At 55.5% G+C, this 27,768-nt stretch overlaps 10 protein-coding genes and 1 non-coding gene across 11 annotated transcripts; 6 read left to right on the forward strand and 5 right to left on the reverse strand.

Annotated features, from left to right (window-relative positions):
- Nucleotides 1-695: 695 nt before the first annotated feature.
- DICSQDRAFT_62141 (ankyrin) lies at nt 696-1,366 on the forward strand (the record flags this gene model as incomplete). The annotated part of the gene is made up of 2 exons (XM_007366510.1): nt 696-873; nt 939-1,366. The coding sequence occupies 2 exons, from the start codon at nt 696-698 to the stop codon at nt 1,364-1,366; spliced, it is 606 nt and encodes a 201-aa protein (XP_007366572.1).
- Nucleotides 1,367-2,875: 1,509 nt separating this feature from the next.
- DICSQDRAFT_87573 (uncharacterized protein) lies at nt 2,876-6,596 on the reverse strand (the record flags this gene model as incomplete). Its single annotated transcript, XM_007366511.1, has 5 exons — nt 2,876-3,360; nt 3,427-5,230; nt 5,282-5,801; nt 6,268-6,342; nt 6,400-6,596. The coding sequence occupies 5 exons, from the start codon at nt 6,594-6,596 to the stop codon at nt 3,182-3,184; spliced, it is 2,775 nt and encodes a 924-aa protein (XP_007366573.1). The 3' UTR covers nt 2,876-3,181.
- Nucleotides 6,597-6,848: 252 nt separating this feature from the next.
- Nucleotides 6,849-7,717, reverse strand: DICSQDRAFT_147718 (uncharacterized protein; the record flags this gene model as incomplete). Its single annotated transcript, XM_007366512.1, has 2 exons — nt 6,849-6,937; nt 7,084-7,717. 2 exons carry the CDS (start codon nt 7,715-7,717, stop codon nt 6,849-6,851), a joined length of 723 nt encoding a protein of 240 aa, XP_007366574.1.
- A 1,315-nt stretch (nt 7,718-9,032) lies between these two features.
- On the reverse strand, nt 9,033-10,529 carry DICSQDRAFT_147719 (DnaJ-domain-containing protein; the record flags this gene model as incomplete). The annotated part of the gene is made up of 4 exons (XM_007366513.1): nt 9,033-9,463; nt 9,515-9,848; nt 9,907-10,057; nt 10,120-10,529. The coding sequence occupies 4 exons, from the start codon at nt 10,527-10,529 to the stop codon at nt 9,033-9,035; spliced, it is 1,326 nt and encodes a 441-aa protein (XP_007366575.1).
- Nucleotides 10,530-11,920: 1,391 nt separating this feature from the next.
- Nucleotides 11,921-12,001, reverse strand: DICSQDRAFT_t100. Its single transcript has one exon. It is a non-coding gene; the product is annotated as a tRNA-Gln (tRNA).
- A 102-nt stretch (nt 12,002-12,103) lies between these two features.
- On the forward strand, nt 12,104-12,623 carry DICSQDRAFT_62216 (uncharacterized protein; the record flags this gene model as incomplete). Its single annotated transcript, XM_007366514.1, has 3 exons — nt 12,104-12,245; nt 12,305-12,495; nt 12,570-12,623. 3 exons carry the CDS (start codon nt 12,104-12,106, stop codon nt 12,621-12,623), a joined length of 387 nt encoding a protein of 128 aa, XP_007366576.1.
- Nucleotides 12,624-13,817: 1,194 nt separating this feature from the next.
- DICSQDRAFT_147721 (uncharacterized protein) lies at nt 13,818-14,188 on the forward strand (the record flags this gene model as incomplete). Its single annotated transcript, XM_007366515.1, has 2 exons — nt 13,818-14,082; nt 14,112-14,188. The coding sequence occupies 2 exons, from the start codon at nt 13,818-13,820 to the stop codon at nt 14,186-14,188; spliced, it is 342 nt and encodes a 113-aa protein (XP_007366577.1).
- A 1,926-nt stretch (nt 14,189-16,114) lies between these two features.
- DICSQDRAFT_147722 (uncharacterized protein) lies at nt 16,115-18,733 on the forward strand (the record flags this gene model as incomplete). The annotated part of the gene is made up of 8 exons (XM_007366516.1): nt 16,115-16,579; nt 16,639-16,785; nt 16,843-17,264; nt 17,319-17,377; nt 17,433-17,562; nt 17,618-17,707; nt 17,761-17,999; nt 18,057-18,733. The coding sequence occupies 8 exons, from the start codon at nt 16,115-16,117 to the stop codon at nt 18,731-18,733; spliced, it is 2,229 nt and encodes a 742-aa protein (XP_007366578.1).
- A 1,398-nt stretch (nt 18,734-20,131) lies between these two features.
- Nucleotides 20,132-22,277, reverse strand: DICSQDRAFT_107156 (N2227-domain-containing protein). The gene is made up of 2 exons (XM_007366517.1): nt 21,578-22,277; nt 20,132-21,064 (listed from the first exon to the last, which is right to left on the reverse strand). The coding sequence occupies exons 1-2, from the start codon at nt 22,194-22,196 to the stop codon at nt 20,484-20,486; spliced, it is 1,200 nt and encodes a 399-aa protein (XP_007366579.1). The 5' UTR covers nt 22,197-22,277; the 3' UTR covers nt 20,132-20,483.
- A 203-nt stretch (nt 22,278-22,480) lies between these two features.
- Nucleotides 22,481-23,305, forward strand: DICSQDRAFT_170888 (coatomer protein; the record flags this gene model as incomplete). Its single annotated transcript, XM_007366518.1, has 3 exons — nt 22,481-22,661; nt 22,769-22,994; nt 23,155-23,305. The coding sequence occupies 3 exons, from the start codon at nt 22,481-22,483 to the stop codon at nt 23,303-23,305; spliced, it is 558 nt and encodes a 185-aa protein (XP_007366580.1).
- Nucleotides 23,306-24,141: 836 nt separating this feature from the next.
- Nucleotides 24,142-27,076, forward strand: DICSQDRAFT_107162 (uncharacterized protein; the record flags this gene model as incomplete). The annotated part of the gene is made up of 18 exons (XM_007366519.1): nt 24,142-24,415; nt 24,484-24,538; nt 24,593-24,691; nt 24,748-24,797; nt 24,851-24,990; nt 25,057-25,084; nt 25,147-25,246; nt 25,332-25,378; nt 25,451-25,476; nt 25,542-25,604; nt 25,657-25,680; nt 25,733-25,789; nt 25,845-25,853; nt 25,901-25,983; nt 26,040-26,176; nt 26,251-26,683; nt 26,741-26,782; nt 26,852-27,076. Exons 1-18 carry the CDS (start codon nt 24,177-24,179, stop codon nt 27,074-27,076), a joined length of 1,857 nt encoding a protein of 618 aa, XP_007366581.1. The 5' UTR covers nt 24,142-24,176.
- Between the last annotated feature and the right edge of the window lie 692 nt (nt 27,077-27,768).

Genomic DNA, 27,768 nt, shown 5'->3' on the forward strand with positions numbered 1-27,768 from the left:
TGCAGTCACTCCAGATATCCGGCTTGGTAGCAACCAGGTCGGAAGAAGCGTAAATGGGTGAAGTGATACTCACAGTTAGTGAAGCTCCTGCGCGCTACTGAGTAGCTCTGGGAGGGCGGACGTGTAGATGTCCTTGTAGGTCGTGGAAGCGGATGAGCAAAGTGAAGCTGGGGAGCGACATTGGCGACGGGGGGGAGGTAATATCATTGCCAGGGACCGTGGTGTCCATTGCAAGAAAGAGTGTTCAGCTGCACATGGTGCGCATCAGACGGATCTTAGGCGAGGACGCCGCAGGCGGGGACACGACATGACCCATCATATTCAGTCCCCCGCGCGTGCCTGTCATGAGGATATCTTGACAAGGCGTCAGAGCCGTCAGATTGTTGCTTTCATAGGAGGCTAACCTCGATTCCTTTTCAAGAAACCCCAAGCCATCCGCGGTCGTATCGTCGTTTCCGAGCTCGCGACTCTGATACATCCGGAGACCTAGCATAGGAACCGACATCTGACCACGATGAGACGTTGAAACGTGATCCCGTGGGGGGTCGTTCTGGATGTTTGATGGCTACGTACATATAGTACATCTGCATCACCGATTGCTTAATGCGTTTATCTAAGCGACGGTGGTCCAAAGATCATGTCATCATTTTCGTGTGCACCGACGCTCATCTCTCCTGTTCTCGCCACCATCCGAGATGTCGCTTGCCACACCGACCTCGGAGGATCTCGAAGAGCTCTTGCTCTCTGCACGGTATGGAGATGTTGATGATATCCAGCAATTTGTCGACAAGTTCGGGTCAGACGCGTTCGCGACCGTGCGGGATGACAGCGGGAACACCGTCCTGCACATGGTTGCTGGAAACGGGCACACAGGTACGGTATTGTTTGCCTCCGCTGCTCTGCAGGGTCGAGACTGATCCGCGAAAGGTGGGTAACAGACGCATTGAACTTCCTCCTTCCCCTCGTCCCCTCCTCTTTGCTCGCTGCGCGGAACAACGCAGGCTCGACGGCGCTGCACTGGGCAGCTCTCAACGCGCATCTTGATGTGGCCAAGAAGCTCGTACAGTTCCCCGGGGGCCCCGGAGTTGATCTAATCGACATCAAAAACGCCACCGGTCGTTCGCCCTTGGGTGAAGCCGAGAATGCGGGCTGGGAAGAAGGGGCGCGATGGTTCGTCGAAGTGATGAACTTGGACGAGAATGCTAAGAGTGAGGCCGTGGATGAGGAGCTTCAGTCGGCCGAAGGGGTGGGTCGTGTCGAAGTTGAGATCCAGGATGCCGAGGGGCAGGTGGCGAAGACGGTATTCGGAACAAACGAGACCGATTCAAAAAGTGTATGTGCTGGTGCACGCGCAGAGAAAGCGTAGTAGGTGAAGGTGCGTTCACTGAACCCCTCGCAATATTGGCACGTCGCCTTCCATGCTGGAGACACGATCCACTAATGCAACGGTTCACAGGTGGAATCTTCGGGCTTTGTACAGTAGAGCGGCCATCACTGCTCACGACTGGGCTACGCGGACACGCCGGCGTTGGTAACTTCCAGATCGTTGGTTCGGCGACCCATAACGCATCGAGGATGGTTCCTCAACACAATGAACGTATGCATGATCGTCCCCATCCAGTACGGAAAAAGTCGAGCAAGTTGCTATCCACCTTCCTTTTGTAAAATGGCTGCTACTGCTGAAGCATTGCAGGGATAATCTTCCATGTTGTTACGCGGTTGTCAGATCCATTCATTGTTTCATTCGCCTCTTACCGGTCATATCATATACCTCCGGTGCATCGTTGGCAAGCAAGGCTATGTTGATACAATCGGCTTCCATCTTTTCCTCTTCGTCAAACGACCACTGCCAGTGCACTGAAATAGGTCTCATTCCTGGAGACGGTGCGGTTTCTGACAATGAATATCATGCTTCGTCGAAGCACAGCTGAGTGTCCACCACCTTCCTTGTATGGTAGATGTTACTAGCGATGGCAGCTCTTACTCATGGGGCATGACCATGAAGCATAGCAGACCAGCAATGTGTTCTCAACCCTATGCATGAGGCCTCAATAGAGTGTATTTGCACGGATAATTATCAGCGTTTTCATTACCCGCCCTCATTGAGTTTTCATCTGTGGAATCCGCTACAGTTCTCATCGGGTGGCGCCCCGTTTTCACCAGCGCCACCTCGATAGATCACCGTGCAAATACACTCTAATGTATTTTGTTCTCATTGCATCCTGCCCGCAGTAATGAGTAGTGTCTACAATTAATGCTAGTTCTGCGTAGGCGCTTATAAGTCGCAGGATAAATCCCTCACCCTTGCGTTCTGGTCCTCCTGTACCATAGCTTGCTGCATAAAAACAATCTCTGATAGCCACCATTGGGTTCCTGTTCACAAACGTTATATCAAGATGTATACCACAAAATTGCATGTTTGCACGGCTCATATGAATATCATCCAGCGGTTCTGGATCGGCGCCTTACCCGTTCTCTACCCATGAGGAGCCAGAATTTCCAGCTCGGAACCGTTGGCGAAGGAGTCTATTCGACAACATCGGCACTCCCTCAAACGCTCGCGTCCACTCGGGAGATTTGTCTATTTTTTCCAGAGGCGCAAAGCGAGCACGTAACTGCGTGGGTAGGTGGAGAGGTAGCCTGTTACGCCTAGTTGTGATCTCTTTGAGTGGCTTGCAGCAGGTAGCTTGTATCCATATGTGGTGAAGGGGACGAATACGCAACGTAAGCAACCATGATTGAGGAAACACTGACGTCAACCGAGTCCGCAGATCCTGTAAGTCATTGCACCTCGGAGTATGCACCAGTTTACATTGAAACTTACTGCACACGCCATTGACAAACAACTACAACTGAGACATGTAAAACACATGGAGAGCAATAAATTAGAGCTATGTAATCCACCGGTCGACGTGAGGCAACGAGAGAGATGAGAGCATATCGTCATAAGACGACAACCTAACTTATGTAGCGTAACGGGCGACTGGCAAAGTAGACAAGTAGGGAGGAAGGAGCGTGGCATGGCATCAGCACCCGTACGGATGGAGGAACGACCGTACGCGACGAACATCAGGGAAAGCCATCAATGGGGGAATGTAAAACATGAAGATGCGGGATGGAGAAAGAAATGCGCATCCTAGTAGAGTAAGCATTAGGACGAACACACCTCTGCGGCGCGTGCTCAGAATAGACAGACGAAGTTGCTCGGGAAGATATGCCGCCCGGGCTGCCTCCGCGTTTCATCGAGCAGCTCGCCGCTCCACCAGCCGTCCTCAGGGGTAGCAGTGACGGCGATGATGTCGCCTTCCTGGAAGTCGAACTCCTCGTCTATCGTCGCGCGGTAGTTGTACATTGCCTTGACTGAAGACGACAGCATTGAACATCGGTCCACCAAGGCGGAGAAAGACAATGGACGGATAAACCTACCGTAGAACAATACGCCGCGCCCGTCGTCTGTATATTGTCCAGTCGGCGGAGGCTGACCACCCTGAGGCTGAGGTGACGGTGCGCGCGGACTTGGCGCCCGGTACTGTTGCTGCTGTTGCTGCTGCTGTAGAGGTTGTGCTTGCTGGGGCTGCTGAGGGAAATACCCGTTCACCGACGGTCCACGTTGGACAAGAGCACCACCCTGCTGTTGTTGTCCATAAGCCGGCTGCTGCTGCTGATATCCCTGCGTGTATCCTCCCTGCTGAGGCGGCGGCGCACCATATGTCTGCTGGGGCGGCTGCACAGGCGGAGCATACTGTTGCGGGGGCTGGTTATATACCGGCGCTTGTCCAGCGCCATACTGTGGTCCCCCAGCGAATGGCGCACCGTTCGGTCCTGCGTTGTAGCTCGGGCGACGTTGTATAGGCTGCTGCGCGGCAGGCACGGGTGGTGGGGCCCCATACGGAGGTTGCGGTTGGGCAGGGAGTGTCTGCTGAGGCTGGCGTTGGTAGATCGCGGCCATATCGTCTGCGACGACACGGCCGCTCGGGTCCAGCTGAATACCGATACCAGGGCTTGTTGGGCGCTGTTGATGGGCAGGCTGCGACGGGATGGAAATGGAACCTTGCCGAACATTAGAACCAGAGTGTGCGTGGCCCGCACCGGGGGGAGGTCCGCCGGCGGGTGGACGACCGAAGCTGTTGCGGTTCGACACGGGAGGACCCTGCATTGCAGGACTCGCGCTGCGCGATAGCGGAGCGAACGGTTGAGGACTGGTGCTGCGTCCCTGGGCGCCGATACCCGCCTGGCCGCTTTCCGAGCTGAGGGGACGCTCCCGTATACTTGATCCTTGGGGTATGGATATGCTGTTCGAGCGACTGTTGGACCGGCTGATCGACTTGCGCTCGCCAGGGAAGGACTGCTGATAGTCCTGGAGGACGCTCTGGACTGAGATGCCAGACGTCGAACTGGGAGGACCTTGCGTTGAAGGCGGGCGCATGTGCACATTGGTGATGTTGGGCGACGTCGGACGAGACGCTGCTGGCGGCGCGGCTGCGGGATACGACCCAACGACGATCTCCGCCGAGTTGCGATAGTCACGGTTCCGCTGCGTCGTGCCGGGCGGCGGTGACAGCCCCGACGCACCAGGAGGCGACTGTGTCGTTTGTGGCTTCCACTGCCCGCTGCGCCGTACGCTTCCACCGCCTGCATTGCGAAGCTCATTTAGCTGACGCTGTAACGGGTCGTCATCCTGTCCCACTCGGGCAGCCGCAGAGTTTGGTGCACCCGCAGAAACGCCGTTCGCCTGTGGATCGCGGTCGAGGTTGACCTCATAGGCGTTTGGTCCAACCCGGAGCATCGTCGTCGCGGTCGGGTCAATCGGGTCTGCGTGGGGGTCCGCAGGACGAGTGCCCACGTTAGGAGTGACCCGTCCGTTGCCGACTGCGCCGTTCGCCTGTTGGGGATAATCTCCGCCGCGCGTGCTCGCCCTACTCTGGGTACCTGACCGTTGCGGTGGCTGAGCCGCGGCTCCCACTCCAGTCATGTCCACAGGGGGCTCGGGTTCAGGCTCAGGCTGGCTCAGTGGCATGGGTGCCTGTCGCTGACGCTGGGTTTGCCGGGCGAAATTGGATGTATGTGTACTGGGACGTTGCGAGGAAGCAGGTTGTGCGTCAGGGCTCGTGTAGTCGATGAAGGGAGGGGGGTCGGGTATAGCGTTTCCGGTTCCATAATCGCGCACGAAGTTTTCCATGTCCCGCTCCACCTCAAGCTGCTCCAGAGCGAGACGGAGCTTCTCGCACGACTAACACGAACATTGAGCAGGAAGGAGACATGCAGAGACGCAGAGACGTACTTCGTCGTCAGACACACACACCGTCGACACGGCGTTCGCGTAGGCCCACATGTTGTCCTTCATGAACTCTATCCGCTCCTCCTCCAGGTCCTGACAGCTGTCGCAGAATCCCTTCCAGCTGTGCTCCCACTTCTGCATCGTGTCCTGCAAAGCGCGCGCAAAGTTCGCATAGTCGCGCTGGTTCGCTTGCACCGTCTGCTGTGCTCGCTCCAACTTCAGATGGACCTTCTCCAGGTCTCGGCCTTGAATCAGCGTGCTCTGCGCAGTGTACGAGTTGATTCGCACGCAGTCTGCCTCATACTTCTCCCGTGCCCTGTTCACGTACCCTTCCTGCGTCTGCTTCGTCTTGAACTCTTTTTCGATCGCAGCCTGCAAGTTGCGCTTGTGGTGCTGCTGTTTCTGAATGAACGCCGAAGTCGGACCTTCCAGGTCGGCCTTGATCGCCTGGGCAACGACAAGGTGGGCTTGGGCCTGCTTCTCGGTCTCTTGCTTCAGGGTATCTAACGAAGCGCGTAATTCCCTGCAGATATTAGAAAGTGAGCGATAGTGTACGCCAGATGTACAATCTCTATAGATTGTCGTCGCATCCGATGATACGCCTGACTCCCCCTGACAAGACCGCGGCCTCAGGGTCATGGTGATACCGCGCGGGCAACCACCACAGAAGCATACGCCTCCACAAGTCTGGGCGAACGAAAGGGAATCACCCAGTGCACGTTACTACACAAGGAGATGCAGCGTCTGAACTCCCCTCTTTTGTGCCTTTGCGAAAGCTTTTCCGCCTTGCAGGCGGCCTCCGCCGGTTCGAGCATGCATCACTTCCGTGATAAAGCATACATCTTCCGTGCCAATCATCCGAAAATTTGTATAGCGGATAGCTGTCTCGAAGTTGACCTGAACGCCGACTAGGCGAGAGGAGAGACCGTCTCAAGATAGAGCCGCCGCAGAATTTCGAGAGAGGAGCAAGAATTGAGCCATGAACGTACCCAATCTCATCCCTTCCTAGCGTGATCTTCGCAAGAGCAGCAAGCTTGCTTGCATATTGTTGCTCGATGGCCGCGCTGCTCGCCCGCTATATTAACGTGATGTGATCCCGCCAGGGAAACATTCGTGCTCACCGCTCCTTCCAGAAGCTCCTCAGCTCCTCCATCGTTCTCATCGCGCCCCGCATGCGCGCAAAGAGGACTTCGACACCGCCATCGCCGAGACCCCAGAACGCGTTACAGAAGTCGAGGGATCGGCTGGAGAAGTCGGGGGAACCAGCTCGCGCATATCGTGATAGGGAGGTCGTCGACGCCTGTCTCCTGGCAGACATCGTGGTCGTAAGGGGATGAACGTGTTAGAGGTGTATGTTGTTCGAGTGCTTTCGTCGTCGTTGCACACAGCCCTCACCGATGCGCCCTGAGATTCATTCTCCGACCCAGTATCCAGGCTTTGCTCCTTATCTCCGTCCCAGCTGAGCTTCAATATATTGATTTCCCCTAAGTACAATGTTTCGCATCGAGCCTGGCAACATCGTTCACATCGACCGCACAGTATACAGCCCCCAGTTTCTGTCCATCATGCATCATGAACCCCTCGTACTGGTCTGGCAGCTCAATCTGAATCCATTGGCACTCATATCACTGTGTAGATGCCAGAGGCCGCGCTCTGGAACTGTTGGCTTGACATCCAGAACATGTATGCGCAAGGAAGACCATGATGCAAGCATGTTCCTGATTACATTCTCTGCGCTCTAACCAAGCCTTCGAGCGTTGTGATCCCGCTTCTTACAGCGTCCACTATCTGCACAAGTTCCCCACCGCATCCTTCCTGCACCGCCCGCTCCATCCCACTCATACCTGCGCAACCCATGATGATCGTTCTCGCCCCTCTCCCAACCATCCTCGAAGCAGCGGCCGAAATCCCCGCCGCGACCACCTCCGCTTGTTTTTCGTGCAGTTCGAGCGCAGTCATCCCTGTGCTCTCGACACCCACGAACGCGCCGCCGATATTCCCAGAACCGAACATCCTCTGAACGCCGTCGGTGAGCGCTCGTTCCCAGTACTTCCCCGTGGTGACGATCCCGAAGGGCTGTCCGAGTGCCAGTGCGTGTGTGACCGATGCCTCGAAGATACCGATGACAGGTTTATGGGTGTGTTCCCTGAGCATCCCTACCAAGGGGTGATCAGAGAAGCACGCTACGAGGTACGCGTCCGGGGCACCGGGCGTTTCTGGGACGAGCAGCGGGAGGAGGGAGGGAAAGGTGTGTGCTGCTGAGATGACGGACGTGGTGAAATCATTCACGGATGGCGGTGATTGCTCTGGGCCCGTAAGGTATTGCAGAACGAGTTGAGGATGCATCAGGTCGGCAAGGATGGGTTGGAGACCTTCGGTCATGGACTTGGAAGAGTTTGGGTTGACTATAAGGATGGACACCGGTAGTTCCCTCGCCATGTTTGCGTGCTGGTTTGTAGCAGTGTTAAGGAAGGCGGCAACGTTGGGTGTATGGTGAGTAAGGTCGGTGAGATAACGATCATATCGACCTCAATTGATCGGTATCTCGAGCGCTGGAGGCTGCAGCGTTCATACATTCTCCTCAGGAGATCCGCCTAAGATTGAACTTCTGTAGAAACAAAGACAAGAGAGGAGTTTAGAATGCTTCGAAGCACGTGTCAAGTTTCTACACAGCGAGCTCGTCCAGGACGTCTGTGCTAAGTAGGGTATATTTGCCAGAGCCTAGGCCACAAAACCGAGGCTCGAAGTGGAGTTGAGATCGCTCGAGATCGTGCTCCACTTAACCTCGAGAGGACGCTGCTGCAGAATAATTTGTGTCCTGAGAGAGACTTGTTTATGTCGTGAGTTCCCATGATGGAAAGTAGTGTTCAGGATCCTCCCTCTTCAGTGCTACACACGCACCCGGGGATGCCTGCGCGATGGGTGGTACGTTTAGCGTCCATGGCATCCGGGGTAACACCGTACCAGTAAATTGGACACACACTCGCTCAAAGTAAATATCCGCACGCTCCACTTCACTCAGGATACTCGCGTCTGTATCTCGAGCGAACGTCAGATAGCCCAAGAAATTTCGCCCTAGGCTCTACCAAATATACCCTAGTATCGCCCTACTACAAGAACACAACGACACCGACACCGACACGCTCTTAAGATCTTAACTCGGACCTAGTCGGATGCTGAGATCGGCCAGAGTGATAAGGGAGGATGCAACTTACGAACACCGTGCAGCCGTATTCTCTCCCGCCTTTCTCGTGGAAGTCCCCGGCCTTCCATCCTCGCTTGTCACCGATCGCACTTTGGTCGAGACCACCTACCCTTACCTGAAGACAGCCCCAGAGGACACGACCTCACGAATGTACACTCGTGGCTAGGACCCGAACCGACGGTGGCGAGCGGTGGCGCGGGCCTAGGAAGCTGGGATTTCAGAACGAGGCCAGAGGCCCATGTTCCCGTAAAGTCTCACTGACATACGTTGTGTATACGAAAGATTTAGGCTAGAATGTCGCCTCATCAGTCTCTGCTGCTAACATGACGTTCAAGCACGGTCAAGGCATCTTGTAGTGTGTGAGCTTTGCTCAGTGTTCTCCTACCCTCGAGGTTCATCACAAAATTTCAACTCGGCGACATGAACACTAGACACAGATGACGTTTGATGCTAAACATTTTGTTCCTCCACGGATGTAAAAACCTGTTCCCCATTGCGCAGTATACAACATGGTCCGCTACACACCAACTCAATGATCACATGCATACCTCACCCAAGCGACCTCGACCGTCCCCGGACGTATCCCGGCACAGTCCTCTCGCCCCTCACCGGCGACGAGTCGTACGACCTCTCCGCGCTCGCCGCAGCCCCTGCCGCGAGCCCATACCCATTCACGTACCCGTTCATCCTGCTCACGCTCCTTTGTATCCACCCCTCCGGCCCCGGGCGCACACCCGCCCTCCGCTTGCGCTCGCGTTCGACGGCGTTATCTACCGCGCTCTTGAGCGGGCCGCCGTCGGCGCGGAGCTGCGTCTCGAGAATGAGGTTCTCGAGCTCGCGCGCGAGGAGCGTCACGACTTCGTCCGCGGGCCGGCCCCCGTTCGGGAGCTCGCCGAGGAACGGGAACGTGGTGTCCTGCGCGGGGGTGCCGGTGCGCGGGCCGTGCGCGGAGTGGTAGAGGGTCTGCACTTGCGCGTTCGCTATGTGCGGTCCTCGTTAGTTTCGTGTTGGCGCGTGTGCAATGTACGTACCTTCAGCGGATATCTGGTTAGAGAGCTGAAGGATCTGCTGGGCTTGGCTCAACAGGATCTTCTCCTCCATCTCCCGTGACGGTTGAGGGAACAGCACGGGCGCTACGTTCGACAGCGCAAAAGAACACAGAACGAAAAGGGAGTGGAGGAAACGGATGTGTTGGTACGCAACGCGACGCGGCCAGAAGAGCTTGAAGAAACTGGTATGCGCCGTACTTGCGGGGTCGGCGAAGAGGACCGATGACAGCTTCGAGGCGGATCCGGGCGAAGGCGAGGGGTCAAGGATGAAGAGCATCTCGTACACCGAGATCAGTGCGAGGAGGATGTAGCGCCACTAGGTAACTCCTGCTGAGTACATGCAAAATTGGCGATATATATATGCGCAGACTCACGTATGCCACTGGGCCTGTACGACCAGAGGCGGACAACAGGAGAAGTATGCACGTCGAGGTGATATAAAATCCGGACGCTTGCATGAGCCCATGGCGGATATACTCCCTGAGCGTCGAGCATTGCGACCACCCGAGCGCATCAGGTCCAAATCTGTATTTCGCGAATCAGCCCTCATACGACCCCGCTCCGGAGGAAAACAACCCCTGACCAACCTGTCATACGCAAAACGCTTCACGGGCGACTTCAGCGCCTCGTACGCATCTCGAACCTGGATAAACACCCTCTCCCCCTGAGGACCCACCCGATCCGGATGGTGCTTCCTGGCGAACTGTCTGAACGCCATCTTGAGCGTGTTCTCGTCCGCAGTCGGCTCGACGCCTAACATCTGGTAGTAATTCGGCTCTACTGTTGTGGCGGCATCGTAGAATGTGTACAAGAGGTACCCGATGACGACGGCGAGATACGTGATGCGGACATCGCGCTGGTACGCGGGGGTGCCGGGTTTGGGAGGAGGGCTGCCAAAGAGACGCGGGTAGATGGAGTGAATGATGGAGAGAAGTTGGCGGGTGGCGAAGTTGGGGAGGTAGGTCCACCCAGCATACTTCATAAGGCCGAGTAACATGGTGATGTGGGGTTACTAGACGGAAGACGAGAGGGTCAGCATACAGCATACGACGAACTAATGCATTTTTCAAAGTGATGATTTCCGTGCATTGCATATAGGGGATACAATGGGACCTGCCACCACCGCCCAACCTGCTACATGCCTGAATAGGGAAGGAGATGCCCTTGCTCTCTGGCGCATAGCACGCGTCATGATGTGCGCCTGAAGGCTGATGAGACAGGTGGCAGGTCTGAACGTGTTTTCCTGTAGTCCTGTAGTCGTTCCAGGGAGTAATTTACATGTGGAATGTAAGCAAAAGAGCAGCATTGATGCGCTCAATCCGACACTACCGCGCCCAGTAGTCATTGTCTCACCTGCAAAGCGAAACGTCGTCAGCACAAGTCGCTCGGTATCTCGAACAGTGATGCAAATGAAATCTCAGAACGAGCTGAAGCCCGCACGCCTATGATCTCCTCTCCCCGCCACTCCATTCGCGTACATACCACACTCAGAATACACCCCAACGTCCGCATACAGCAGCACCCGCTCCTGCCACTTGTACGCGCGGAACCACGCGCCAGAAACGGGCATGGTGCTCGAGCCCGGACGCTTAAAGCCGCGCGGTAACTGTTGTGTTCACTATAGTCAAAGAAATCCACGTCTGAGACCACCTCAGGCAGAGCGACACTCGTCTGCTAAAGTTTGGCTGTGAACGTCTGGCGCCGCAACACCGAGGTGCTGGGCGCCGCTGTCGGCTCGGCCTTTGTTCGCGCACCAGTCGGGCTAGCGGCGCGCAAACCTATCGTTGAGCCACCTGAAAACCACATAGATGTAGCGAGGAAGATGAAGATGATGTAGGTCCGGCCTTAAGGCGTGCCACGAGGAGCTCATGAGATGGCACGTCGGGTATCGGACGCTGAGGGGGCTCGGTGCGCCGCCGCTCTCTTCCCTAAGGACGAGAGAACGGAAAGGAAACGTATTCTTTGTGTGGATCTGAACGCGCGGGTGGCGGGGTCGACCCTTTTACTTGGACATCCTCGAGTAGTGGAGGGTGTGGAAGGTGCGGAATGCTCACCTTTTCGTGCGATCTTGCACGCCGCGGTAGTCAACGTGTCCTAAAGAGTCATTGCGCCCCGGCAGCTAATTGTAAATGTGTGAGGGAGTTACGGTGTTGGGAGCTAGAAGGTGGTATGAAGCAAAGTGGATGAACCCCAATCGAACGTCGCCTCCACGAGTGACGCCGGACCTATCCGGGCCCGTATACTGCACTTTGAGCTTCATGAACATGAACCACCACTTGCTTGCTTTCATGATTGTTGTCTTCATCGAACGCAATGAAAGGGGAGGCGTTGGACTATGACTTCACTACAATACGCCAAAAAAACTACTGGAATAATGGAGACTATCATAGGTGCTACCAGGGTTCGAACCTGGGTTTCGGGAAAGTAGAAAGTCAAAATCCCGAGTGATAACCACTACACTATAGCACCATGACAGTTATTCCGTTAGTTTTGGCTATATTCAGGACAGCCATTAGAAGGCCAATCGTACCACCGCGACCACCTCGCCGTCCCAGCGTAAGATCCGCCGTTATGTCTTTAAAATTCAAGCTCGTCTTCTTCGTCCCTCGCGCATCCACCCAAACCGTCCTACAGCATCTATTCTCTCGTTTCCCGAACGAAGTCGGGCGCATCGGCGCATACGGCGGTTGCGCCTTCGTTTCCCCAGGTACAGGTATGCGCATCCATGATTGATGTCAAGTACGCATACATGAACGCTGAACTCCATTTCAGGCCAGTTCGTGCCGCTCGAAGGCGCGAACCCTGTCATTGGCGAAGTCGGGAAGCCGGAGCGTGTGGAGGAGGACCGCGTCGAGGTCCTCGTTCTCGGATCGCGACCCGGAGCGCAGGAGACCGAGCCCTCGGGTACAGAGACAGGCGCGAGTGGGGTGGACGTGCGCGCGGTGCTGCAGGAGCTCAAAAAGGTGCGTGTGCGTTCAGCTATGCGCCCAGTGGACGCGAGCCCGAGCGGGAAATGTTGTGACGGCGGCGCATGTAGGTTCATCCGTATGAAGAGGTCGCGTACGATGTGTACCGACTCGAAGACTTCTAGTAATGACACACGTTTGCGAGTCATGGTCGATTCTCAAATGCTCACAATGCTCGCCACGCGTGCGACGGTAGCGATCTGAGCTAAGTCTGTCTTTCTCGTCCATTCAGCCGTCTCTACCTTCAGGGTCCGGCTTCACGTGCGACGAGAGCGGGGGAGACGTCATGCCCGTTGACTTTCCGGAGTCCCATGCATCGGAGGGTGACCACATACAGGCGACAACTCGTATGTTTCAAGGACAATACCAGCGTCCCATGTACCGGAGTGCTGATGCGTCCGCGCTTGAGCAAGGCATGATCTCTGCGGCCCGGTACTTAATAGGTACGTATCATCTCCAGATGGCTCTGCTGGTGCCGTCTTCAGCTGAAGCTGTCAGCGATGCTCCCTGCATGTACGTATGCCGAACCAAACTTCAGGACGGCTGTCCATCATGCATACTTTGACGTCGGCTCGCAAGGCATGCATAGATAGACGTCTTCGTCGTCGTCTCTGCACTGCTAGTGCTGCGCACTATCGTCAACATACCAGGCCAAGTACCCTGCACGGCGCGTCACCCCTCCGGCCTGCGCATTGACGCAGTCGGCATCCCGCGCCTCGTCTCTTTTGTATTGAGAAACTAGCCTCTGCGAGGAATGCATGACCCCTGTGGTCGTCTCTGGCATGCCTTGTGGCCGTCGTGCCTCGCCGAGCATCCAGCATCAGCGAATCAGCTTCGACGGTGATCCGGGAATCACAAGCCTCGCTCCCAACCTTGCCATTTATGGGTGCCTAGCTGGCGCTAGCGTTCTTCACTGCACCAACGCCCACGCAGCTGTCATCTTCCCGCCATCTCGTACTGTGTATACAGTACTCCTGCCATCGTCTCTCTGTTTCACCTCACCTACTCCTCTGTCTCGAAAACCACAACATCGCCCATCGAGCTCGTCGGTGGACGCTTGCATCGCCTCCGTGACTAGGTCTTCGCGAGTCGCCGGAACGTGTCCGATCCCAAATCTCCGTCACTGCCGTCCCTCCGATTGACAAGCCTCGCCTCCGATCTCTCCGGGATCCGAACACAACACCACCGCGATTCATATAAGATCGACCGCCGTCGCAGGTTCTGCCCCCTCCTCATCAACCGCGCTCCCGTCCGCTCCTCAAGTCCTCTCCACTCCAACTACTCTCTTTCCCGCTTCCACCACATACCACCCGAACACAATGCGCGCCTACGCATCACTGTACGAAGAGCCCACCTTCGAGGACCCGACGGCGAAGGAGCAGTCGGTCGTGTACGCTGCGCTCGGTGCCGCAGCAGTCGCCGTGGCGTCCACCGTCGCTGCCTTCCAGATGGCTGGACCCCCTACTTGGCTGACTGCAGCGTACGTCCGTACCTTGACCGTCTTCCATCTGTCGTTCGACCTTCCTGACCCCTCTTTCTCCCCTCTGGTTCCGTTCCTTCGCCCTCCCTGGTGTTTTTGCAATGGTGTATCCGCGGAGCAGGCTTGCAAGCAGCCACTGATCGGTGCAATATGTCGCTGGCTCGGCGCTCCTGCGGACTGAAGTGCTTGAACTCTAGCGGAACGTTGTAAATCCTCGGTGCTGCCAGCTGTCGTACTAAGACGGGATAGGCATACCGATCCACAAGGTTCGTCCCGATTCCCGTTCTGGCTAACGTCCCCTCCCCTCAACCCCCGCGGAACTTGTGTCTGTGATTGTGCGTCGTGACACTGACGGTTTATCTATAGCACCAATACCGCCCCCTTCTTCTGAATTTCCGATATCGACTCGTCAAATGCCCTTGTCTGTCGTGTTCGACAATCCCCTTCCGACTTCCACTCCCACTCACCCTCATTGGTTCATCATTCGTTCTCCTCGGTTCCGGTCTTTGCCTCGCATACTGGGCCGTCTATTTATCGCCTCATGCTCACTGTCACCGTCATTCCTCCCCATCCATCCCATCTGTACATCTCGGCACTGCATCTCTGTCTGTATCATCACTACTCACCGGATCTTCCTCACCCGTCATTCTGTCAACCTATCCCGTATGTACTCGCACGCTCGCTGCCCCGTCTGGTTTCGTTTATTTGTGCCACATATACTCTGTCGCCATTATAACCGAGGGTCGTCTCGTTGTAGGATAGCCCCAGAGACTGTACGTATACCGCTTGGATTTGCGAACTGAGCTCAGTTCACGCTTGGTACGGACGAGCACCGCGCGATCGACATTCGCCCAGATGTGAGATGCACTCGCGACTGGTTCAAACAGCGGTATCAAACCAAACCGAGTACGCACCACGAAGATCAGAATCGCGGTGGCGTGTAGTAGTTGATGAATCAAGCGCCGCTCGTGTACTACATATGTAGATCAAATGTGGATGTCTAGGTCGTGGCAAGCTGATGGATCCTCTTGCGGTACGTATCAAAGCGTTATCGGAATGCCGATTGGAACCCCCACGATGCTGTCGCGAGATATTGAGACCTGTCGGTGGAGGGTCAACCGCGCCTAATTGCGCAGAAGGGCCGAAGTCTCAGCCGCTCAACACTTCATGAACCTCTTCTTACGTGGCTACCACCACTAGCAGCCAATAGGCCCTGCCGTGTGGGGTATCAGTGCGATAACATGGGCTACAAACTCTGATTTTGCCGCCATGATCGAGTCCCGCTCTGTCGTAAGACCGTCTAGTCGTGACACCCTTCGATAGATCTAGATACCTTCACCGTATTTCCGAGCTCTTCTGCCCAGGTAGGTGCGCTTACCTGGACGATGCCTGGTTTTATCGTACGCTGACCTACGTTGCACTCGGTACCCATGTAGGAATGGGAATGTTAAGGCGGACCTGTGGATGCGGATAGTGCTGTTACGATGGTAGACTCCCTCTCCGGAACCTCGACGCGCTGCGGTAAGTGAAGGTCGACATCCTGATGAAAGCGCTGGATCACAGGCTTACGGCCTCGATGAGGAGGGAAAATGGTCAGCAGGACAGCGGTGGGTTCTAAAGAGCCTGTTCCAGGCACTGGGGCGAGCGCATCATTGGAAGCTCTGCCGGGAAGTTGCGACTCGCAATCCGCAGGACGGTGCGGTTCTCCAGCTCTGTGATGAGCTTAGGTGACGTTCGCCCACACCTGACTCCGCGTGCAGTTGCTTTCTTGGACTTCCGATGACGCAGCGAACAAATGCCGAGACCACTCCCTGGACTGCCTTTAGGAGTACCCAGTGTTACCTCATTTTGTGGGCTGCGCGTGTGCGCTCTTCTGATCTACAGGCTACTTCCGATGTTGTGCACGCTGATACTCCTTGCCCTCTAGACGTCGCAGTGCAATAATTTGATTCAAGTACATTCAAAAAGTTTCGTACCCTTGCAAGGACGTTCTGCAACTTCCGAGGTACTGTAAGCTGCCGAAGATGAGCCATAGGGACGATGCCTGGATGAAGGATCTCCAATGGGTTGCCAGAGGGTCGGCATGCATAAAAACACCGCGGCAGAAGAGACGATCCACAGCTCCTCCGAGGTGCAATGCTTTCCTGGGTCCTGACCCTCGCAGTCTTCGCCGCGCTCGGGCGCGCGGACGTCTCCATCTTCACTGACGGTGCCGGGGGGCTTTCGGCGGGCTGGGAAGACTGGTCGTGGGGCTCGACGCTCGACTACGCATCCACGGCGATTGCGGGGCGCAGCGCGCTGTCCGTGAACTCCACCGCGTATTCCGCGTTCTCCGCCTACTCCGAGACGGTCTTTGGAACCAGCTACGCGGGGCTGCGGTTCGACGTCGCGGGGTCCGCGCCCGACGTCAGCATCTCATTGTCGTCGACTGCGGACAGCGACAGCAGCGAGTCGATCGCGCTGTCGGCGTTGAGCAAGGACGTTAACCCGACTAGCTTTACTACGGTCACCATAAACTTTCAAGACCTTCCGGACGGGACCGTGTTGACCAACGATACCTGGAACCGGATTACGTTTCAGGGTGGTGCGAACGGCGCCGTGGCACGTCTCTATCCCTCTCTTGATCGTCTGTGACCCTTTTCTGACAGCTTTGGAAACAGTACTGGCTCGACAACATCGTGCTGCTGTCGGAGATCGTCGTCACCCCGACGTTCTTCAGCGCGGAGCCCCTGCTCGGAAACATCGTCGCAGTTACCTCACAAGGAGCCGTCGACTTCTCGACTGTCTCAGTCAATCTCAACGGCGAGGTTATAGTTCTGCGCAGTCTACGATGATAGTCCTGCCTAACTTCTTTGTCTCCTCAGACTGTCCCAACCACTCTCCTGACAACTTACACTCCCCCGGACACGCCCAGCAAGTCAATCACCTACTTCCAGCTGAGCAAGTCCTTCGAGACCGGCACAGTCCTTATCACAGCCGGCAACACGACGTACAACTACACTCTGCCCAAGCTTGAATACGCCGCACTTACTCTCGGTAACACCAAGCCCATCTCAAGCGACATCTACGGCGTCAACTTTCCCGCGGACGCCAACTACATCGACACGCTCGGCATCACGCTCTCGCGCTGGGGCGGCAACGCGGTCACTGCGTACAACTATGAGGGCGATTTTACGAATGCTGGCAATGACTGGTACTTCGAGAACCGGATCAGTAGCCCCACGTTCGAGCCGTGGCATGATATGGTCAAGGGCGCGGGCAGCAAGTCCATTGTCACCGTCCCCGCGTGAGTTTGCAATGTACTTCGCTGAAAGAGCGGCTCTGACCGGAAAGCATGCAGTCTAGATTGGGTTGCCAAGGACGACACCTCTTACTCGTACCCGAAAAGCCTGTACCCAGGTATGAGTTTTACTTTATGCGTTCTAGACCTCAGGACATGTCTGATGTCTTGTAGATCAGGCCAGTTTCGATCCATACAACCCTGATGCAGGAGATGGTGCATGGCCGAATGGCACCCAATTTGGCACAGCACCGCCGCAGACGAACGTTTACAAGGAGTGGAATGTCACAAACCAAATTGCATGGTATGACTTTCGTATACAGGGCGATTGAATGAAATAGTGCTGAATTGCGGTGTAGGTTGAACTTCATGTCAATCAAGCCCGACATCATCACCGTGGACAACGAGATTGAGATTGCTTCATCCACTCATGAGGACATGCACCCGGCGTGAGTGGATAGCTCCTTGCCTGGTACTGCCGTGATTGACCTTTATCATAAAGTCCCATGGACTACGATGAAGAACTCTCCCGCGTGCTATCTACCGCCAACGCTGCCAAAAACACTCTCCCAGACGTCCTCGTCGCGGCACCTTCCACTTGTGCATGGTGGTACTACTGGACGAGTGTCGTCGGCTACACTGACAACGCGGCGCACGACAACATCGACTTCCTCCCTTGGTTCCTGACCCAAATGAAGGACGCCGAGAGCACGTACGGAAACCGCTTACTTGACTACCTCGGTACGTCTGCTTTGCCCCCAGGTCCCAAAGCGTTGAGATGAGTACGACTTTATGCAGACATCCACTACTACTTTGGGGCCGACACCAGCGGCACCGACGCGGCCACCCAGGCCCTCAAGCTACGCATGACGCGCTCCTTGTGGGACCCCTCCTACATCGACGAGTCGTACATCGGCACGAGCGTCCCCCCGCAGTGGCACCAGCCCAACCCTAACGCGGTCTGGCTCATCCCCCGTATGCAGGCGCTGATCGAACAGAACTATCCGGGCACCAAGCTGTCCGTTTCCGAGTGGTCCGCCCCTGACAACGACGTCACCGGAGGATTGGTCACTGCAGATGCGCTGGGCATCTTTGGTGCCTTCGGCCTTGACGCCGCGACGTATTGGGGCCAGCCTGCGATCACCGACGGACCCGCGCTGGCGTACTGGCTCTACCGCGGGGCGGGCGTGCCGTTCGGGAGCTCGTCCGTCCAGGTGACGCTCTCGCAGAACAACACGGACACGCTTGGGGTGTACGCGAGCTCTACAGACAGCAAGAACGTCGCGCTCGTCATTATCAACAAGGACACTCAGCCGCTGGCCCTTGATGTCGCCAATCTGCCAACGGGCGAATATACGTTGAAGCACTTCGGTGGGAATGCGGGGCTGGCGAAGTGGGTCACAACCGTCGACTTGTCGACGACGGATTACTTGGTCGTGCCCGCGTGGACCGCTGTGTTCTTGGGGCAGTCGTGATAACCGGGTGTTCATAGCATCGAGGCTATGTAGAAACAGGTTCTTGAGCTTTCTGCTGTCTCATGGTCAGAATGGATTTGCTGCTTTCCGGATCTCATGTCTCCGCGTGTCATTCTTGACGACGTCGCTCGAGCATCAAACCCTCTAGCGTGAGGAAGAGCTCCCCGAAATGCGGTCCATTTGTCGACCACTGTGGCTCAAGAATTTATTGACGGCAAATGCGGTTGGATCTGCATGTAATGAGGCCCCGATATGGGCAGGATGGCCAATATCTGAAGGAATCAATTGTGAATGATAGACTTCGATTGTGACTTGAACCACCTTTCGCGAACATAGTAAAAACCGTTTCAGGTATAAAGCAACCCACGGGTCCTCTAGTTCTCGCCTGAAGCATGTAGGCGGGCATGGTCTTCAGGAACAGCGGTATACCGCCAATCCTACGTCCGAGACATCATGATGTTCAATGAAGACCTCGTCCGCTTTCCACGTCATCCTGATTCCGGCACACTCATCATCCACAATAAATCCTTCGACTCCACCCGCGGCCTCGTCGTGGCTGCTCACGGGGATGAAGGGTACACTCCCAAGGCCTGCGCTGTGCGCAGATAGGGCGATGCAGCCGAAGCCGGGGAGGCCTAGAAATACGTAGTCTCGCGGGGACACTCCGAGATTGAGATAAGTGCCGCATTCTCCCCGGACGGCAAACATGTCCTGTCGGCCTCGCGGGACGCGACAGTCATAATATGGAATGCGGGAAGCAGTGAGTGTACGCTTTGACTGTAGCTGAAGGTCAAAGCATACGGCCGTGCCGTTTCCTCACCGAACAGGTTCAAGTCGCAACAGCGTCCTGGGGTACAGCCTGAGTCTTTAACCGGTCCTTCGGACGCTCTTTTCGCGTTTTCGAAATTGCCGTCCTGTACGAGGAGAGATGGAAAATCGGACTAATATATATGTTTTCGGTATGTCTATAGTACAACTTGAAAGTGTTTTTTCACCTATCGTCTTGATACAATAGGGGATCGGAAGGTTTTATGTCGGGAACTGTTATCAGTGGGCCCTCAGTCCTTCAGACAGTCACAGTCACGTATAGATATATCCAAACGGGACGATTATAATCTAATCAGGCCTAGATATGGTAATCAACATCCATCATCCTCCTGCTCCTTTCCGTCGCTTTTAGAAGGTGTGACCGAGCGCTTCATTCGCCAAACGTCTCCTTCAGTCGCTCGTAAGATCGCGACATTGGTGAGCACATTCTAAGCACGATAAGTATATAAATCACAGCGGTGTCAAAGTAAGACACCCATTGACATACCATGTCAATCTGTAGAGACCGCAACAACGACGTCGCTCACAAAAGCCAAAACAACCCCAAAATGGCAGATTTTAGGTGGAGATGTTAATTTATATTCTTGTATAGACCACGCGAGCACACGAAAATCGACAAATAGTGTACTATATGCCATAGGATGACATTGAGATACACAGAATTGAAGAGGGAGCCGAAGGGGACGCAGGAATGAGGGAGCGTCCGAGGGACCCATGGTGTCCGAAGGACCGGTTAAAGACTGTATGTGCGACTGCGAAGATTTCGCAACGGTCTATGCTTGGTGACCTTTGCAGAGCAGACGAGTTCTGTCCCGCACCTCGCATTTTGCACTGACGGAGGTCGCCATCGAGAACGAGGCAGTGAGGTCATTACACAGTTAGATCCAATCTTCGTGCAAGTTGCATAGTGCGACGATCGAGCTCAAAGCTTTTTTGTAGCAACCCAGAACTCCGCCTGGTACAGCCACCTCATCATCGCCGCCTTGTCTGCCGTGTACTCGCACTCCACCGTCCGCCGCCTGGTAAGCTCCGGCGCGTCCTCTCCACTCACGTCAAATCCAACTGTCTCCGCGAGCTTCAGCACCTCCTCGAGACTCAGCTCTACCGCCGCCTGGCCGCCGCCGGTCCACAGAAGGGGCCCCAAGTTGATCCACTTGCCGCCAGGACGGAGGACCGCGTAGATATGTTCGAGGGTCTCGATGGCATTCAGTGAAGTGTCGATGAAGAAGAGGGTGACGACGATGTCATATCCCTGCGTTGCCTTCGGTACACGCAGAGACAGGAAGTCGCGCTCTGCCAATACGAAGTTGTCCGAGAGACGAGGTACAGCATCGGGGAAAGAGATCTTGCGGAAAAGTGTGTCTGTGACACGCTGATGCGAGAACCAGCTCGCGTACGGCTGGAGGACGTGCTGGTTCGGACCGCGCGTGTGCTCTGGCGAGAGGAGGAATCGCAGAGCAAGGTTCATGAAGAACGAGAGCTCATTCGCCGTTGTTGGATAGCCTGAGCAAGACACTGCGTCAGTATGCGTCTGGAATCCACGAGATGGAAGGGATTGTTCTTTTCAGACGCCACTGTACATATGTATCCGGGTGCTTTCCAAGTACATTAGTGAGTCTGAATGACTGGCGCTGGCCTCTCATGCACCATATCACCAGGAGACGTAGGGTTCGCGCGATTAGGGCGAACATCTCTAAGATGTCTGCTCAAATAGCCAGGATACGGATGTAGCGGAGCGGGGTAAATTTCTCTCCCGTCTATGGTGACTTGCGCCTGGTGACACAGACAGTGTCCCTGTATATGCGGATTGTGGCACCACCGATGGCACCGCGCACGAAATATTTGAGCAAAAGCCACGACACTGTCCATCTCTGGAAAGTAGTGATTACGCTCATGGCATAGGAACGCACCTAAAGCGGCGCATATACATGGTCTCGACAGTGTCCCCAACACAATACGATACAGCTACAGGGCGCGGCTAGGCAAGGTAAACTGAACGCCGGGAATACAACTCACCGAGCTCAGATATCTCCCAAGCAAGTCGGCCCAGACCTGCACCGGGCACAAGCACCTGCATGTCGCGACGCTTCTCCCCAGGCACATCGCGCAGAACGTCCAGTATCGGCCGGAATATCTTCTCGCGCTCTGTGCGCCCCTCATCGCTCCAGTCGCGCACAAAGTGCTTCAGCGACTCGCGCACCCTTCCGATGTCGCCTGAAATCCCATGCTGCTCATGAGAGAGCTCATCCGCGAACTCTTCCCGAGCGAGATTCGCTATGGCTTCGGAGACGATGGCGTTCGTATCGATGGACATTTCAAGGCGGGCAAGCTTCTGCGTGTACCCCAGCTCGTACCCGATGCGCCTGTGCGCCCAGCTCATGCGACCGTACGACTTGCGCATCGTCGCAAGCTCTGAGCGCGAGAGCTGCGCGTACTGGCCGTAGGACGCCGCTGCGCGTTGTACAGAGAAGTGGCCGACGGCGTCCGCACGTGCATTTCGGTACCCAAAGATTATGTCGGGGAGGTCTCGTGGGCTGCCGAGGATCTGGAGGGTTAGAACGAAGAGGACGAGGGGGATGAGCAATGCTAAGAGGTAGTCGGAGACGAGGATGTCGTGCCAGTGTATGGAGGACATGACATGGCGTCCTGAGTGGAAGAGTGTTCTGTTCAAGGGGACATAGTCCAAGCGGAAGCCTTTGAGAGTACAAACGGCGGTGATGATGGAGGTCGAGGAGAGGTCCACGTTGGGCGCCTCCATCAATGTCGTAGGCAGCGCCGTGGACAGCGAGCTCGAGTATGTACCAACTTCGTCCCTTCCTCATATCCTTTCGGCTCTGTCTTCTGTCATCTGCTACGTCAGCTAACTTGACTCGTTGATCTTTTCTGTTTACTTCAGCGAAGGCCCCGACACGTCTCACCATGAATCTGTCTTTGTATACCGTCTCTGCGTTCCTGATCATCGATACCGACGGGCACCGGGTGCTCGCGAAATACTACAACCCGAAGGGGCATCCAAATGGCGAATCGAAGAAGTTGACGACGTTGAAGGAGCAACGTGCATTCGAGAAGGGGTTGTTCCAAAAGACGAAGAAGGCCGGAGGTGCGTTCGCAAGACATATGATGCTCACACTATAGCTGACAGTTGTCTCTGTGTCTGGACACACATTCCTCGTGATATCTACGGTCGTATGCGCATATGGAACGCAGGAGACATCATCCTGTATGACTCGCACCTGGCGGTCTACAAGCACTCGCTTGACCTCATCTTCTACATTATCGGGGACCCCTCCGAGAACGAGCTCATGCTGCATGCCGCCCTGGTCGCTTTCTTGGATGCTGTCGGCATGCTTTTACGCAACCAGGTCGAGAAGCGCGGCGTGCTCGAGAACCTTGACCTTGTTCTGCTCTGCTTGGACGAGACGATCGACGATGGGTGAGTTCCCTTCTCTCGGATTTTCCCCTTCCCCAATGTTCAAGAACTGTCACTGTCCGCTGCCCGTTGTTGAGCTGGAACATTCGTGGCTGAACGCATATATCTCCTACTACTGCACGACTCTTGTCACCATATTAACGCCTATCTATGCGCCTTTCAGAATCATCGTGGAGACAGACTCGACGACTATCGCGTCGCGCGTCAGCCGACCAAGGGCGGACACGACTGAGATCGTGATCAACGAGCAGACGCTTCTGAGCGCGTACCAGACGGTCAAAGAGAAGATGCAGCAGAGGATAGGGCAGCTCTAGGTCCCACATGTTGTATATGTGAGTACGGTAAATTTCCTTGGCTGAGTACGCAAGGGCGGTACCTTACGATCGGACTGCCAAGATAGTATATGTTGCGCAGGCTGGGATACGACAATGTGCTGCTGGTAGCTACCTCTCCATAGCGGTGATAAGTGAAGTACTTGTAGGCCTCCTCCTTTACATCAATCAGCCGTTGTCGGTATCGCGCACACTGGATAAGTACCTTCCGCCTGCACGCCGAAGCACGTTCTTCAACTTTCTGTAACGTGGCGAAGTCTAAGCCAGGGGCAGACGGCCATGTACATACTCAGCTCAACTTGTGTTATGCAGCGCCTATCACTAAAGACGCTGTCAAGCTGTTGCAAAACGTTCCGCCGGCGCCGGCCATCGTCCACTCACACACGTGCGCGCGTTCTATGCTGCATGGGAACATATGTACCTGCCACAAGTCGAGGCGTCGAGGGTGGAGCATGCAGCACCATGGTCCCGTGTTCAAGCAGACGCGATGTCAGCACTGGAGGAGGCGATTCTCAAGCCTCGAGACGTGGCTTCAATGAATGCTTCACCACGCTATATTTGTAGCGGATACTGGACATGGACAATCTGCACTCACGGATAGATAAGTACGACGTTCCATGTGGTGTGATCTGCGCTATCGCTGACATTCTTTGCGCCCGCATCAAATCCGCACCGTTTCATCAATCTCAGGCCGTGCGCGCGACGGCGGTTACCATACGAAGCGCCCCTGACGCCCGCTCCGTCAACCCGTGCGATACGTTGGAACCCTATATAATTGTCGGCATCATGCTTGACTTCGCTGCCCCGCCCCCTCTCCTCGTGCACTTACGCAGCCACCGGGTAATTCGCAAGGATGCAATTCACGTCGTTGCTCGCGCTCTTCCTTGCTGCGCTCGCGGCTCGCGCGTGCCCGGGCGAAGAACACGGTCACGCGCATGAACACCAGCCTCTGCGGCGCGCATTCCCACAGACGCGGCTCCCGGTCCCGACCAGGCCGCTCGTTTGGGGCGACGTGAACATCATTCACACTACTGACAGCCATGGCTGGCTGCTTGGGCACCAAAAGTCATCTTTCCCAGAGCCTAATTACAGGTGAGTGAGTTACGCGTTTGCCGTGCAGGCGATGGGAGAATCGGGTGGTGACATGGGACGGTGTTCAGCGGGGACTTGGGAGATTTCGCGTCTTTCGTGACGCACATGAAGGAGATAGCCCTCGTAAGTGATACGGTCGTCTTCTGTGTCTGTTGAGAGGAGTGACCTCGGCCGTAGGAAAAGGATGTTGATCTTCTCTTGGTCGACTCCGGTGACTTGCATGACGGAACCGGTCTCTCAGACGGTTTCCCTCCAGGCGGTGTAGACGGACATGAGGTGATAGCGGACCTTAGGAATACCTACACCACGCATGATGCTCACGTCTTATCTAGACCAACAAATTCATATTTGATCTGCCTTACGACGTCATGGCGATTGGAAAGTGCGCACATTCTCCGCTTGGACTCTTAGCACACTCGCTCACAAGCGTGGTAGCCATGAGCTGTATATCTACGCAAACACGCTTGACATGTACAAGACTTTCGCCCCAAAGCTCAACGGGCGTTACCTCTCCTCCAACGTCAACATCACCCTCGCCGACAAAGATGGCAACCCCGTCAGCGTACCCGTTGGTGGTGCGTGCATCCTAGCCTCCCCTCCTAACGCCAAGAAATTCTCTAATGGACACTCTCGCCCTACAGAGCGCTTTGCGAAGTTTAAGACTCGCAAGTGAGTACGTGCCGTGCAAATAACGCCCGAGGCCCCGCTTGACATGTGTTATATCCGTAAAGGGGACGCAAGGTTACGTCGCTTGGCGTTCTGTTCGACTTCACGGGCAACGATGTCAATACCACCGTGCAGAAGGTGGAGGATATGGTCGAGGAGCAATGGGTGCGTGTCTTTGGTCCCGTCTTGACGTTCTCCCGTGTCGCTCGTGCCCGGATTTATTGCTGATGCGGGGTTGTGCCTTCGATAGTTCGCGGAGGCAATCAAGGACGAGCCTGACTTCTTCCTTCTTGTTGGGTACGTCGATCATTCTTGAGGGTTTCTATCGATTTGCCGGGCTGATGAGTGATTGGCCTGCGTTGCTGGCAGGCACATGCCCGTCTCGCATGATCACTGTTCGTTAACTCTTATTCTTGCTTGAGCAAGCCTGGCTGTCACACAAGGTACTGACCTTATGCAGGGCCGACTGTCTTTGACAAGGTCCGTGCCGTCCATCCCACAACGCCGATACTCATCCTCGGAGGTGGGCTAGCCTAGACATGTTGTCTGTTGGTCCGGTACTGATGTCATTCCAGGGCACACTCACATTCGTGACTGCAGTAAGGAGTTGTAATTCGACATGGCGTAATGATACTCAGGGCTGGGTCGTAGTACAACTTGATGGTCGCTCCATGGCTCTTGAGAGCGGTCGTTACATGGAAACCGTCGGTATGTCTCGTCTATGTTCTCTTGCATACCATATTGCTGACCCCGTACGTTTTAGGCTGGATGAGTGGGTACCATCAACGCTTCTCTCGAACGCTTCTAATGCCATGGCAGGCGTAGATCTTGACCACAAGGGTTCCAATAAGAACCTCACCTTCACCCGCCGTTACCTTGATCCAAATCGTGTGTCTTACGAGGTAGGTCTTTGTGATGTAGACAGGCATGCTTGACTTTGATACCCGAGCCTCCTCAGTACCACACCGGCCGCGGCAACTTCACCTTCGACACCCTCCAGGGCAAGCTGTACACTCAAGGGCTCAACAATCTTGCGAAGCGCTTCAACCTCAGCGACGAGTTCGGCGTCGCTCCGGAGGACTACACTATCAGCCAGTAGGAAATCTCCCCTACGAGACCTTACTCGACCCGCGCCGTGCTCACCCTCCCTTTCTCTTTTTCCTTGACAGGGTTCCTGCCACGGCGAACAACTCCCTCCTCTCTCTCTTCACGACGGCGATGACGTACTCGCTCACGGTGAACAACTCGCGCGCGTCCGTGCCCAACGTGATGATTACCAACTCGGGCTCCATGCGCTTTGACGTCTACGCGGGTGCGTTCACCAAGAACGACCAGCTCACTGCGTCGCCCTTTGCAGACTCGTTCCTCTACATTCCCAACGTCACCTTGTCCATCGCGAGCCAAGTCCTGCCCACGCTGAACAAAGCCGGGGCGAACGAGCGCCGTGAGTTAGCCGGGATTGATTTGCGGAGTACGGAGGCGTACGCGAGGGGTGAGGTCGACATGCTGTATCGGGCGTGGTTGGAGGAGATGGATCGGAAGAGTTTTGGGCCGGAGCGGAGGGCGGCGAACAACGCGACGCTTGGTTATGTGACTCATGACGTTGGTCCTTCCTGATTATCAGGACTTTTCTTCTCTCTCTGATCTACCTTTGTGTAGTCCTGCCCTGGGGTCGGCGACGACATCGTCCACACGCCTCTGGTAAGCACCCTTCTTCCCACCCCATCAACTTCATTACTTTTTCCCTAACGCGTACTCCCACCTACACAGCCCTTCTTCTCTGCACCCGACTTCATTGGCTCGTCCGCGCCCGCGGGTGTCGCGGACTCGGACCCAGTCGACCTTGTCTTTGTTGACTTCATCGAGTCGCAGCTGCTCGAGATCCTCAACGGCATCCAGAGCGCGAAAAACTATACCGAGGCGGATGTCCTGCCTTACACAGACGTACTCGCGAGTGCCGTGCTTGGTATCTATGCGGAGAAGTTCTGGAACTGAGGATGGAGTATTTGGCGAAGGAGGGAGGTTTTCCTGCCACTGTGCTCATGATCCCGCGGGTTGTGAGCAACAGGTTACGTCAAATCTTGTTTAATCGTATAGCATAATACATCCTCCTGAGGTTCACAGCGATTGGTCGGGATGTATGTGGGCGCTTGCCTTGCACTTGATTGACTATGCATGCCAGCATATGTTCTCCAAAGCTGAGCTGAGCTTGTGAAGAGATGTAGGAGAGTGCGTTGGATGACTCAAGCTGCAGCTCAGCTGCCATTGTGCAAGGCAGCCGCCGGACCGCGCGTCACGGACTGCTGCCTGCTTGAGCTGCCATTCAGGGAACGACCGTCACGGTGTTCAACGCCCTGCCGCGTGCTCGACGAACCCCACTATGTACATCGAATTCATACTTACGCCTTTGGTCACGACGATGTGTCGGCGAACCAGGAGCGGTACTCAGTGCGGCGCCCACCACTGGTGGCAAGATCACAGAGATAGCTTCCCAGTCGCTCCTGTAGGGAAAGCGTAGAAGGTATGTTCTTGTTCTAAGTTAGACTTATTTCTTTCCTCTCTACCATCTTATCCGCTTCCGAAGTTTCTCTGGCTTGACTCCCATTTTATGTGGTCTTACGAAGCAGGGTAGACAATTCAGCTTGTTCAAGCTGCTCTCGACACACCACTGTCCACGGACAGCATTC

The sequence above is a fragment of the Dichomitus squalens genome (genome assembly GCF_000275845.1).
Source record: "Dichomitus squalens LYAD-421 SS1 unplaced genomic scaffold DICSQscaffold_18, whole genome shotgun sequence".
In the NCBI taxonomy this organism is placed as follows: Eukaryota; Fungi; Basidiomycota; class Agaricomycetes; order Polyporales; family Polyporaceae; genus Dichomitus; species Dichomitus squalens.

Excerpts from the sequence above, each read along its gene's own strand:
- DICSQDRAFT_107156 (XM_007366517.1), bottom strand. The coding sequence starts at position 22,196 with ATGTCCTCCATACACTGGCACGACATCCTCGTCTCCGACTACCTCTTA. Across the intron at positions 21,065-21,577 it reads TTGGGAGATATCTGAGCTCG|GCTATCCAACAACGGCGAAT; the intron begins GTGAGTTGTATT and ends TGTCTTGCTCAG.